This window comes from Typha angustifolia, chromosome 13, assembly GCF_048772165.1.
Source record: "Typha angustifolia cultivar Huaian chromosome 13, ASM4877216v1, whole genome shotgun sequence".
NCBI classification, from domain to species: Eukaryota; Viridiplantae; Streptophyta; class Magnoliopsida; order Poales; family Typhaceae; genus Typha; species Typha angustifolia.
Window position 1 is genome coordinate 10,966,381 of NC_133251.1, and position 12,018 is coordinate 10,978,398.

The window sequence follows — 12,018 nt, forward strand, 5'->3', positions numbered from 1 at the left end:
TGTTTGACTAATTTGTAACATATGCAACTACTGCTATCATAGGACTAAAAAAAATAAAGTGCCTAAATATGCTGCAAATAAAGATGGATCATAATATATATACTCCTTAAGTTATTGTCCATTTTCTTTTATTTAGACTGTTATTTATTTTTCGTAGCTTATTGACTCTCATCAATTATTTAATTCTCTCTTTTCCTATTTCCTGGTATCAGAGAGTCTCTGATACTATGCAATTGGCAATCGGGCATTTGCATTGAGAAGAGAGGATTAGTGTGTGTAGTATTATTGCCAATCGTTTTGCTATCACTACTCACTCTCATTTGCAATCAGGCATGCTGGGTTTTGAGGGAAAGAGAGGCAATAATCGACAGAGAAGAGAGGAACAATGCGTGAGATCAACAAACTGCTAAGATAAAGGTAAAACTATAAGCATAATTAATGAAGTTGGTCATAGGATAGTTAGATGATGATTTTGTTGTCCTCAAAAATAAAAGGGCAATTAATGAATAGAATATTTGGGAAATTTTATATATGTTGAGAGGGCAAATTGCCACTGGAAAAAAATTAAATTAAATGAGAGTAAAAATGAATAGTGATTCAGGAAGTCTAAATGTAAAGATACATGCATGTTTGTACTAATTTTTGGTCGTGAGTGAATGTGTTTTTTATAGAAGAAATTTGGGATTAATTCCAATTAGAATTTGATATAAAGTAAAATGAAATGAGAAGATACAGAGATAAAAAAGTGGTACGAAAATTAAAGGAGAGGAGAAGTTCAATTAAAGTTTTAGTTTGCGATGGATGGAAGTAGAGACTGGTTGTTCAATGGATTGACCAGATGAAGTCGTCGTCGCATCTGGTCCCACTTAGAGAAGAGGCTGCCTCTAAATATAATCGCAAGAGCCAAATTACTAGTTCTATTTATCATAAGTTACACAAATTTAGTAATAGTTTGAACGGGAGGCCTCTAAATTTCTAATTCAAAGATTCGATCAACTAACGCTATTATCTAAGCTTCAATAAAAGAAGCCTTAGGATGAAGACGAAATATCACACTAGCAACTCGTGCAATATAAATAGACATATAGCAGATTACCAACGACTAGTCATAATTTATTAGAAAAATTTATATATAACACCCTGCATTATAATATAATTATAGTTTATATTCTATATTTTTATTATTTGTATATAAGATATTTTGAAGTCATCACGAAGCATTGTAACTATAATATGCAAAAGATAAGGTCCTAATAAAGACGACACATTATGGCATGTGACAGGCCTACTTGAAATGTAAACACCGTGACAAATAACCCAGACTGTGGTGAAGGCCAAAACATAGGCCAACGCAAAAACACCGGCTAAGCATCACTAGGACCCAGAGGAGCACGACGAGATGCTAACGGGAGTTGTTTAACTTATATTAGTATTTTAGGTTCAAATCTCAACGCAAAGAGTTGTTTAACTAGAACACCATTAACTACTTGACTTCTCTTGAGAATTAGAAAAAAAGATCCAATAATCCATTTGGACTCACAAAAACTACCGATTGATCATACAGTCTCAATTAACACAAAAGAGTTGACGAGAGAACGCACAATGCAGAAGAAAGAGAGGAAAAGAAAATTAAGGGAAAAGAGAGAAACCTCCAAGGTCTCGAATGTCCGTTTTGTACCCAAATCCAGTGATCGTTTTACAAGTAAACCTCAACTTATTAAGCTCATGCAATACTGTGCCTAGAGGGACTGAAATGCCTTTATATATATATATATATATATATATATATATATATATATATATATATATATATATATATATATATATTCACCAATATCCTCCTAATGCAACCCTGCATGAATAAATAATATATAACTGGCGAAAGCCAAGCACATCTATGGATCAGCAACAGGCAACAAATTTCCTTTTGTATTGAGTCATAAGCCACCTTGAGATAGGTAAGTAGAAGATCATTATCAAATGTGGCAATTATGTCCTTTCCACGGATATGATAATATTGCAACAAGAGATGTGATTGTTATAAACTAAAACAAAAAATTGTGTTAACAGCAACATAATGTGTTTCAATAAACAGCAGAAATCAGCAATGTCGTCATTGAGGGTCACAAGCAAGCTTTGGTAGTCAGATATATTTCTCGGAAAAAAAAGGCAGCAGCTAGTGGTTAGATACAGAGAAAAATATTTGCCTCATCAACAATATACAAAGTTTACATCCTTCCAAATGGACTAGTGATACGGGAACCATTTCAAAATACCAGAACGGCAGAAACTTAATCCACCTACAGGTTGTAAACCCAAAAATAAGTGTCCAGAAAGAAATATTACACAAGCACATCAAACAAAAAACAAAGAGAAAAGAAGACAAGAAAAAAGAAGCCATCGCCTTTACTGGGTTGCCAGTTGATTTCTTGTGCCCTATCAAATAAGAGGAAAAAATTATCTTGAAGTTAAAACCACTGGAAGAGCCGTTGTCTTCTCTGTCCATTTATATTTCCTGGTGGAGTCACCACAATCCTGTCTGAGTTGGCTATTGCCCACCGTTGAAAGTCGGGGGAAGACATCAATTCTTTCACAGATTTTTTCGTCTGCTCCTTGGTGAATGATTCCCACTGTTCTTTTGAGAATCTTTTCCTCTCAGGGGTCATGTGAAAGGTTGAATAATAGTCGCCATCTAGATCTGGGTTTTGTGATGCCATCTTTCTCAAACCTGTGAGCAACATATATCAGTAATAGGAGATAACAATAGGTTTACCACAATCAATATACAATACCATACCTAAAATAGTAGTAGAGCAGGACGGCCGTCTTAGATATTTGCCAGTAGGGACAGGTGACTCAGGCATTTTTGGGTGTCGTTTAACACTCTTGATAATCCGCCTGCAGGTTGTCATATCATTATTTAGTTGTAACACAAACTCAAAATCAGCAACAATTTAAAAAGGCTATAATGGAGCACAGCAGTTCAGCATAAATACATAATGTCTCTCCCTCTCTCCTTCAACATATCTACAAACACTACACAAGAAAGAAATGGCAAATAAAACTGTAAAATGCATATTAAAAGCATGTCATAATGCATATTCCTGAAATTCAATAGAAAAAACTCAAGTACTCACAGAAGTCAACAATATCATAACTAGTGTATTTGAAAATGTTGAACATATTCTTCTTTAGTCTCTTATTTTTATAAATATCCAAGGGATAAGATGAAGTTGGAGACTTTGGTTCCAACTATTAGGGTTCAGCTTATATGGATCCTTCTCTTCCTTCATCTCTATTTAGTGCATCAGTTTATGCCAAATCATATCCCCTTTTACTAATTCTCCATATGTTAGCTTCAGGCCTTTGGCCTTCACCTGGCTTAAGGAATCTTCTATCTGAATGAAGTCATCCTTCATGCAAGTGCATTTCGTGTTCTTAGATGGACATGTCCAAACCACCTTAATCTATTCTCACGTAGTTTGTCTTCAATAAGTGCTACCCCTACCTTTTGTCTATATATTATTTATCATTATTTTATCTATTCTAGTAATGCCACACACCAGCCTTAACATTCTCATTACAGCTACACTCAAATCTTTAAATATATTGTTTTTTAAGCCACTAACCATAAAGAGTTGCCGGTCTTGTATCCATTAAATAAAATTTCCCTTTCAACTTAAAGAGGTATATGACAATCACAAAACAAAAGGCACATTTTCACTCTAGCCATCCTGCTTTAATTCTATGCGCAACATCCTTATCAATCTCCATTTCTTGTCAAACTAAAGGTTCAACATAACAAGCTTACTGTGATATCTTTCAACAGTTGGTCCCAAACCCAAATAAAGGAAGGTTGCATCAGGTAGAATAACAGCCAGCGTGAAACTCTTGTCAAGAAAACAATTGAAATGGATCCATATCCAGGAGATATCAACTTGAAAATAAGTGACACCTTACATGATGGTTGAAACATAATCTATACAAAAACAGAATTAGATAGTTTTGCTATAGTTGTTCTACTTATTGGTGCTTTCTAATCTTTTCATGTTTTGACCTTTTAGCCAAATGAACACCATCGAAATCCTCAGAGCTGTCAAAACTGAAACTCAAGGGACCACGGTAGTTCAAGGTTCAAGCTTTAGTTTTATATATACTTCCCACTTTCAAACCAAATTGTGTCACCGAAGTAACTCCTTTTGTCTCACAAACTTATTCTGATCTAGACCTAGGATAATAGGGCAATATTTTAGCATTCTAATAATACAAAGTTACACAGCATAATGCAATGGATAGTCATGAAGACAAACAAAAAAAATTATTCCTTCTTAGCAGAAATTCTTTCTTTCATGGAAAAAATGAACAGTACATTGCAACATGCTTTAATGATAGAAGAAGGAGAAGCTGAATATTTACCTGTAAAAGCGACGGAAGAATCTTGCCTTTCCATGTTTCCTTGTTATTGCTACTACTAAGATTGCAAAACCCAAAGCCTCTATTGCAAAAAGAGTGTCCAGAGAGCTCTATGTGGGAGGGAAAAGAAACATTCATAAGGTGCAATGATTGTTAAGATACAAAAAGAACCAACAGGATACAAGACCAATAAATTAAAATTAGTCGGACGAGGATTTACCTGGAGAACCATAACAGCAGAAAGAATTAAGATTGCCCATTCAACAAAATAAGCCACACCAGAATCAACTATTCCTTCTTCAGTTAAAACAAGTTTGCGAACACCCCAATAACCAAACCAAGCTCCAGCCAAGACAAGGCATACAAGAAGAAATATGCCCAACTGCAGCAGACATTTATTTGATGAAAGTGCAACATCAATTAGTCCATCAAAACATAACTAGAAAGATGTGTCAAGCAGCAGCAAATCCTGCATACTCAACAAGCAGAATATACTCAAGGAGATCAAGAAAATGTGCACTCAGTAATGAAAGTGATTAAGAACACATATAATGGACAGTTAGTATTTCTAGCAACAGCTAACATGAAAAGTACTTAAAGGATGTAAGAATGATGCAAGAACTCTGTTTCAGCCTGCCAGGAATGCTGGTAATGTTTCACCTTGATCTAAGGGCATTCCAACTTGGTTTGCAGAAAATCCTAACCACTAAGAGTAAAGACAACATTGTCAAAAAAAAGGTAGGTTGTCCCTAGGTGGTGGTATTTTCTAATTGAACCCTAGTATTTATTTGAACCACCTAACAACCAGGCAGCAAATTCAAATGTTCAAGAGCACCTCTAAAGCCCCAAGATGTGTAAACAATCACAAGATTAGTTTCAGGTTTGCCTCATTTATATAACTATTTAAGGTAAGCAAATAAAAATAACAAGTGTCAACACCAAATTATAGATAAAAGGCCGTACTTCATTATGAAGGGCCTAATTTTCATCATTTATACGATATTCAATTTATACAGCTTCATCGGCCTAGTTTATCTAACCTCTATTGGTTCAATCCTACTTCATTGTTCTTAGCTTCTAATCTTCTTTACTGGAAGCATAATGCCTAATTAATTGGTCCAGAAGCTAATCTTTTGAGTTTAACATAATAATTCACTAAATTGTTTAGTCAGTTAGGCATTGGGCAGTCACCATGAATTAAGAGGTGCATTAGTGCATAGACAACATCAAATGTCGTAGATAGCCAGCCTGTTATTGACTGCCTAGGCTATCTGGACAATAAAGTCCCTTTGAGGCACTTCTAACAATCTAACACAGGCAAAACAAACAAATAAACACATATCAATATATACAATTTTGTGTCTCTCCACACTAGTATATACATTGCTATTAAGTTATGTACAATATACTAGCTTTACTTTGCATTGCTGTTAAGATATGTACAATAAATACATTAGTTTTACTTCCTATTGCTATAAGTAACTAGCAAATTGTATTGCTACTACGATATGTACAGCATACTAGCTTTACTTTGTATTACTTGTTTAACCTCTATTGGTTTTATCCCACTTATTCTAATCATCTTTACTGGAAACATAAATGACTAATAAACCAGCATAGATAAGGTAGTCTTTTGACATGTTAACTCAAAAGTTGGGCAGTCACCTAGGTGTCACCATGCAGTAAAGAATGCATTAGTGCATAGGCACCAGCATATGTCCTAGATAGCCAACTTGTTAGAAAAAGATTGAAGTGCTGGTAGATCAATTTGAGTCCGTCCAAGCATGCCGTTGTATGCAGGATCACGCATGAAACAGGCTACAGAGGAGCCCAACAGATTAAAGCGAGAGACAATCATAGGCGTCCGATGCGTGCAATCTGCGCACAATCAATGAGCTGATGCACATAGAATTGACACCCATATTGACTAGGACGAAGTTTGCCCGGTCTGACTCCGCATACACTTAATAGAAACCTGAGTTCATCCATTTGGACAACAAGCACCTTTGAGGCAATTCTAAACAACATAAGCAAATCAAGCAAAATAAACACATATGCATATGCATACTTGTGTCTCTACACAACCAGTATATATCAAGATATGTGCAGTATACTAGTTATATTTTGTATTGCTTATGCCTGGATTTAGAATCGGCCAATACCATCAGGTCCATAATGGATTTGACCCGGATCCGACTGAGAGATTAATAATTGATTCCCTATCCCCTTCATCTCTCTCTCTTATAGTCGTTGCTTCGCTAACAATGAGATCCAGCTCCCGCAAACTCTAGTAACATAGATCAAACTCTAGTGAACTCCGGCGACCTCGGGTATATAATTTTTTATTTTATTTATTTCTTTCTCTCTTCTCTTCTTCTTCACTACAAGTTTTTTTTTTCCTTCTTTTTTCTTTTTGCTTTTTCCTCTCTTCTTTTTTCACTAGATGAGAGACAATTTGGTATTTATTAAAATTTTAAGTGAGTTAGTACTTTTTTAGGTTTCATGTGTAAGTAATTATTATTTTTTTTTTATCATTTTTAAATTTTAGAAATTTTTTATATTTTTAAATAATATTTAGAATTTTACGTAATTAAAAAATACTCTTATCTAATCCATGAGGCCAATACAACAGATATGTATCATTTTTTTTTTAGTGGCTGATTTTGATTCCGAGTTTCAAACCTTGCTATTAATACAATATACTACATTTACTTTGTATCCCAAAATCTGCTTCATTTATTTAATTTCTATTTTGTTTACTTTTCCTTTTTGATAGAAATGCCCTTGGGCATGCTTCTTTCATTTGAATCTCGTGGTTGTCATTGATAGAACTTGTTGTTATTCACTTTTTTCTGCGGATGTTCATGACAGTAATACGAAACCTGTTTTCATGTAATATTGAATGAAACTTCATGTAACTTCAGCTCACAATTATATCTGTTTCTTCGAACCCAACATGTTTTTTAAAATTTTATCATAAGTTTTGTAAAATAATATGCTTCTAATACAAAATTAACTGATTTTAGAAGTGGACTTCTCTGCTGATGTACTTCTTCCATAATAAATTGGCAATAAAAAGGTCAAATCTGGAATATGATCTCTTATTTTATTTGACCTAACTTCAAAGATGAAAGAACAAAGAGAATATAAACTAAGTGAAAATGGTTGCATTTCTAAGTTTACTGCAGTCCATCATATAATTATCCACGTAAAAGTTTATCTAACTTATAAGCCTAACAAGTTCAGAAGATGCACATATTTCATTAAGTTAACCAATTCATTTTAGGTTTCCCTTTTATTTATCATCATCTCCGCAAAACTTTAGCCTAACCTGTAAGATAAATGAGAAATATATCAAAAGGCACATACTATTGTAATTACATTCGCTCGTGTAGGGGTGTCAAAAAAGCTTGTGGCTTGCAAGCTCCCTCAAAATCGAATCAATTATAGCTTGGCTTGAGCTCAAGTTTCGAACTCATTTAACAATCGAACTTGGCTCAGTTTGGCTTGTATAGTATAGTACAATATAGTCATATTATATATAGCTAGATGAGTATTTTACTAAAGCTGCTTGCTAGAAAAGCAAGTTCAAGCAATAGTTGGCTGCTGCATGCCCAGTTTTGGAAACCTGATGCCTCATTTATTATTTTTTTTAAAGATTATTTTCTACTATGTTTTAATCCCACATTGATCGATCTCTACTAGAGATTTATATGGTTCTACTTCATAGAAACCACTGCCTACTTATAAACTATGATCCCTTCGTTAGTTTGAATGGATATATAAGTATTAGGCTTTTTGAATCCAATTGAATCCAAGCTAGCAAGTTTAGCTTGAGTCGGCTTGTCAAAAAAGTGAACCAAGCCAGAGTCAAAATTTGTTTAGCTCGATTCAAGCTCAGCTTTTCCTACTTATGAGCCAAACCAAGCCTGCATCAGCTTGTTAGAGATCAGCTCGTGTGTGCAAAGCATAAATAACATCTATCTTCAAAATAACAATTTGAACATGAGGCTCTAACATAGTCATCCTTGTATGTAACTTTTTTGAAAACAACCAATGAAGGATATGCCAGATGTGATGCAATGTTCTCATTTAGAAACATGCCAATATGGTATGCTTTCAATACTTTTGCTTCATATTACAAGGAAATTTATTTGGCATTTAAAAAAGTCAGTAAAGGCGACAATCTATAAAAAGGAAAACAGTAAATCAAGCATAGATGAACTTACATACAGGATTGTGCATATCTTCACTAATTCCTAATTCCACGAGTATAGATCGCAATAATCCAGACAAGTAATGTAGAAGAAAGGTTGTCAAACCCACCTGACAATAGAAAGGACACATCAATCCATATCATTAGGGGATAGGAAACATAATTAATTAAGCAAGTAACATTTCAAGATAATACTCACAACTGATGAGTACATAAATATTGCAAGAGAACTCTTGCGACCAGTGGGCAATAGCCTCATTCCCTGCAATGAACCAAAAAAGCTCCAGAAATTATTTTCTATGATAAGTAAACCAATTAATACATCAAAGTAAATATGAGGTCAGCAAGAAGGGTGAGATGCCAAATAGGAACAAACTCTAAATCATTACACTGTCACCCAACAAGATGTAACAGTTTGTTCATCTATTGGAGAGGACTAGAAGATTAACTCAGAGGTGGTTGATTGCAAGTCAGTAAATCTACCTATTGGAGAATATCTTTTTCAATTGACAGAAAATAAATCTAACAAAGTAGATTTGATGATAGTGATAGAAGAAGAGAAATGTTTACTGCTTTGAGGAAAAAATTGGGAAAGAATTACTCTTGCCGTAGCAGTTTTAGGTGCAACTCCTTTATATGATGTTTCAAAGTTTTGGTTGTGATTGGTTTTGGTTTCAACCCCTAAAGGAAACAGAAATATTGAGCTGAAACAGATTGGTTTCGATCAATAACAATTCAAAACCAAGGTCAAAAGTCAAGACCAACAATAGTGTTAGAATCCACTTTGAACAATGAGTTTTGGCCTTAGTTTTCAATAAATTTCAGACAAAACTGTTTCCATATCAGGGAAAACTTCAAACCATTCTTTATATCCTTTTCTTGGATTCCTGACTTGGCAAAGAAGAAAATGAATAGACAAGATAGATTTCTGTAGCAGGGGCGAATAGAGAGCAAATATTCTCTAGTTATTTGGGAAAGGTTGGGTAAACAAACAACGAGATGATCAGGCAGAAAAATTGAATGAACTCTACTTCTTGCAAAGTAGAGCAAAAGACTACTTCAGGCATGAAAGGAGTTAATAGGCTAAGATAATTTCTCAGAAATTTGTTGCATATTTACATTGAGACTAAAAACATGGTAAAAACAAGGAAGGTCTCAAGTAGGGATTGCAAAGAGAGTCGGTAGCTAGAGGGATAACACAGTATTGTATGGATATATAGCAAGGAACAAACTCGTGAGGCTCCCAAAATAGCCTAGAATAGGAACGTAAAGTACTGCAAGTATCTGAATAGGAAGATGGCAAATGTACAAACAAATTAGCAATAATGTTCATGAGGTTGAGTTCATAACATGACCGCTGGAAGTACACAGCAGAATAACACTGAAATAAGGGATAAATTTATGCAAAGATATGGAAATAATAGAACATTTAAATTTTACAGTCATGTCTTATACAGATTCATACACATAGGGGAAAGCTATACCGCTTTCATCTTGTGTTAGGACGTCGGAAACTAAAAATACCATTAGAAATCAGAGATTTATTTTGGTTGGTTGGATGAAAGTGGGCTTCTAACAGAGGAACTCGATAAATAGGAAAATGGAGGTGGCAGTTGGACTCAGCAAGTGTGTTTTCTACAACAAAGTAAAGCACTGCAGACATTTTTCCTTGACTGCAGCTTAGCTAGAAGGATACGGAATAATTGTTTAGAGTTCTCATCTTCAGTAGGAGAACAGTATGTATCTAGTCTACATAGACACAGTGGAGGGATAACAAAAAAGAATGACATAAGAAAATTGGATATTACGATAGCAACAAGATAGGATCAGATCTACGGCCATGTAAGTAAGTAGACTGTGTTTCTTGCTTTTTCTATGACAGATCTAATTTTTGTCAAATGTGGCAGGAAAATTTTTTAAAAAAAATATCAACATTTTGTTCTCACTAAAACCCTCGAAACACCATGCTTGAAACATAGATTTAAAGCTAGAAGTTGGACGATTACCTGGAAAAGAACCATCAGTATCACCAGAATAATACCGATTGTCATTGCACCACCATAGTAGAACACAACCGACTCACTCAAGACACGAGCCATTGCCATCATAACTATCCCCAATACTAGGAACACTACCCGATGGACCAGCAATTCTACAAGCACAACAGTTCACCAAAGTAAAGATCCTCACTTTCCTAGAACCCTAAAATTCTACTAGTAGAGTACATACCTTCCGTGGTGGATACCTCGATCGATCTCGAAGGGTCGGGCAGCATCCTTATGTCTAGAATCCTGTACCCGTACGGCGACATGGATTGAACCCAGGAGCTCTTTGACAGCTTCTGCCACTCCGACGCCGGGCACATCCCCACTCCAATTGACGCATTGCTGGATAACAAAGAACAGCAAATTCGAACCAACAAGATACCAGAATCGAACAAAAAGTTAGGGTTTTGCAAAATTACCTATGGAAGCAGAGCTCGATGGTTTGGATCCGGAAGAGAGCGTCAACCTGGGAGACGTTAACGCGAATCTTGAGCGCGTGAGCGAACTTTTCCGGGTGACGGAGGCGCGAGAGGCCACGGATGTGGACGCGGTTGCAAGCGAGGGCAGCGCCGGGGCGGGAACCCGGGGAATCCTCGACTGTCACGCCGAGGGGGAGAAGGAGCTTGGAAGGACAGGAATCCACTGCAAGAAGAAGGAAGAAAGAGAAGGTGAAATGAGATGAAAAACGAGGAGAAGGAGAACAAGAGAAGCAAGAAAATTCTTCTTTTTTATCCTTTCTCTGTTACCTGTGAGCTCGGCCGCTGAGATGAGAGGTGAGACGATAAAGGCTAGAAAGAAGACGAGGAAGAAGGATTGGTGAGAGATCGGCATGGATTAGTCCCTGGTTGAGGCGAAGGGAGGGAAAAGGATTTAGAGAAAGGTTTTATGGTTTCCCGACGAAGGTTGAGGTTTCCGGGCTTTCTATATATATGTCCAAGGGAAGGTTAAGGTCGGTTTTGGTTGGTGCATAATACAATTTTGGGTTAATTACGATTTTGACCCATTTATCGCACCGTATCATTTTCACCCTTCCAATGAAAAAGTGAACAAATACACTCATTAAATTACCTAATTACACTACTAAACAGTAACCTAAAGATTCCATCAGTAAAATATTAAAAGAAAGATTAACTAATTTGATGATAAAATTTACAATTCCCTCTTTCCACTTCTATGACAAGAGTTATAGCATGAATATTGGTGGATTTTGAATCATCGATTAAATATTTTGCTACCTCGTACTTATGCCCAAAACATCTTATATTTAAAAATTTTTAAACCAATCCCTATACTTACAATGAAAGTGTAACTATTAGTTTTTTCTATTAAACTTAAATGAGCGTT

The 12,018-nt window shown here is 35.5% G+C and overlaps 1 protein-coding gene across 2 annotated transcripts; it reads right to left on the reverse strand.

Moving 5' to 3' along the window:
* Positions 1–2,055: 2,055 nt before the first annotated feature.
* On the reverse strand, positions 2,056–11,534 carry LOC140775023 (uncharacterized). Of its 2 annotated transcripts, XR_012106679.1 has the most exons (11): positions 11,421–11,534; positions 11,094–11,316; positions 10,859–11,016; positions 10,636–10,781; positions 8,829–8,891; positions 8,647–8,739; positions 4,634–4,795; positions 4,417–4,523; positions 2,798–2,898; positions 2,411–2,728; positions 2,056–2,300 (listed from the first exon to the last, which is right to left on the reverse strand). XR_012106679.1 is itself a non-coding variant. In XM_073118243.1 (10 exons), the coding sequence occupies exons 1-10, from the start codon at positions 11,503–11,505 to the stop codon at positions 2,469–2,471; spliced, it is 1,398 nt and encodes a 465-aa protein (XP_072974344.1). In that variant the 5' UTR covers positions 11,506–11,534; the 3' UTR covers positions 2,057–2,468. The 2 variants fall into 2 exon arrangements, 1 of the variants encoding a protein (XP_072974344.1); XM_073118243.1 differs by having other exon boundaries at positions 2,057–2,728.
* Positions 11,535–12,018: the final 484 nt, after the last annotated feature.

Excerpts from the sequence above, each read along its gene's own strand:
- LOC140775023 (XM_073118243.1), bottom strand. The coding sequence starts at position 11,505 with ATGCCGATCTCTCACCAATCCTTCTTCCTCGTCTTCTTTCTAGCCTTT. Across the intron at positions 11,317-11,420 it reads CTCAGCGGCCGAGCTCACAG|TGGATTCCTGTCCTTCCAAG; the intron begins GTAACAGAGAAA and ends TTCTTCTTGCAG. Across the intron at positions 2,899-4,416 it reads TTCTTCCGTCGCTTTTACAG|GCGGATTATCAAGAGTGTTA; the intron begins GTAAATATTCAG and ends GACAACCTGCAG.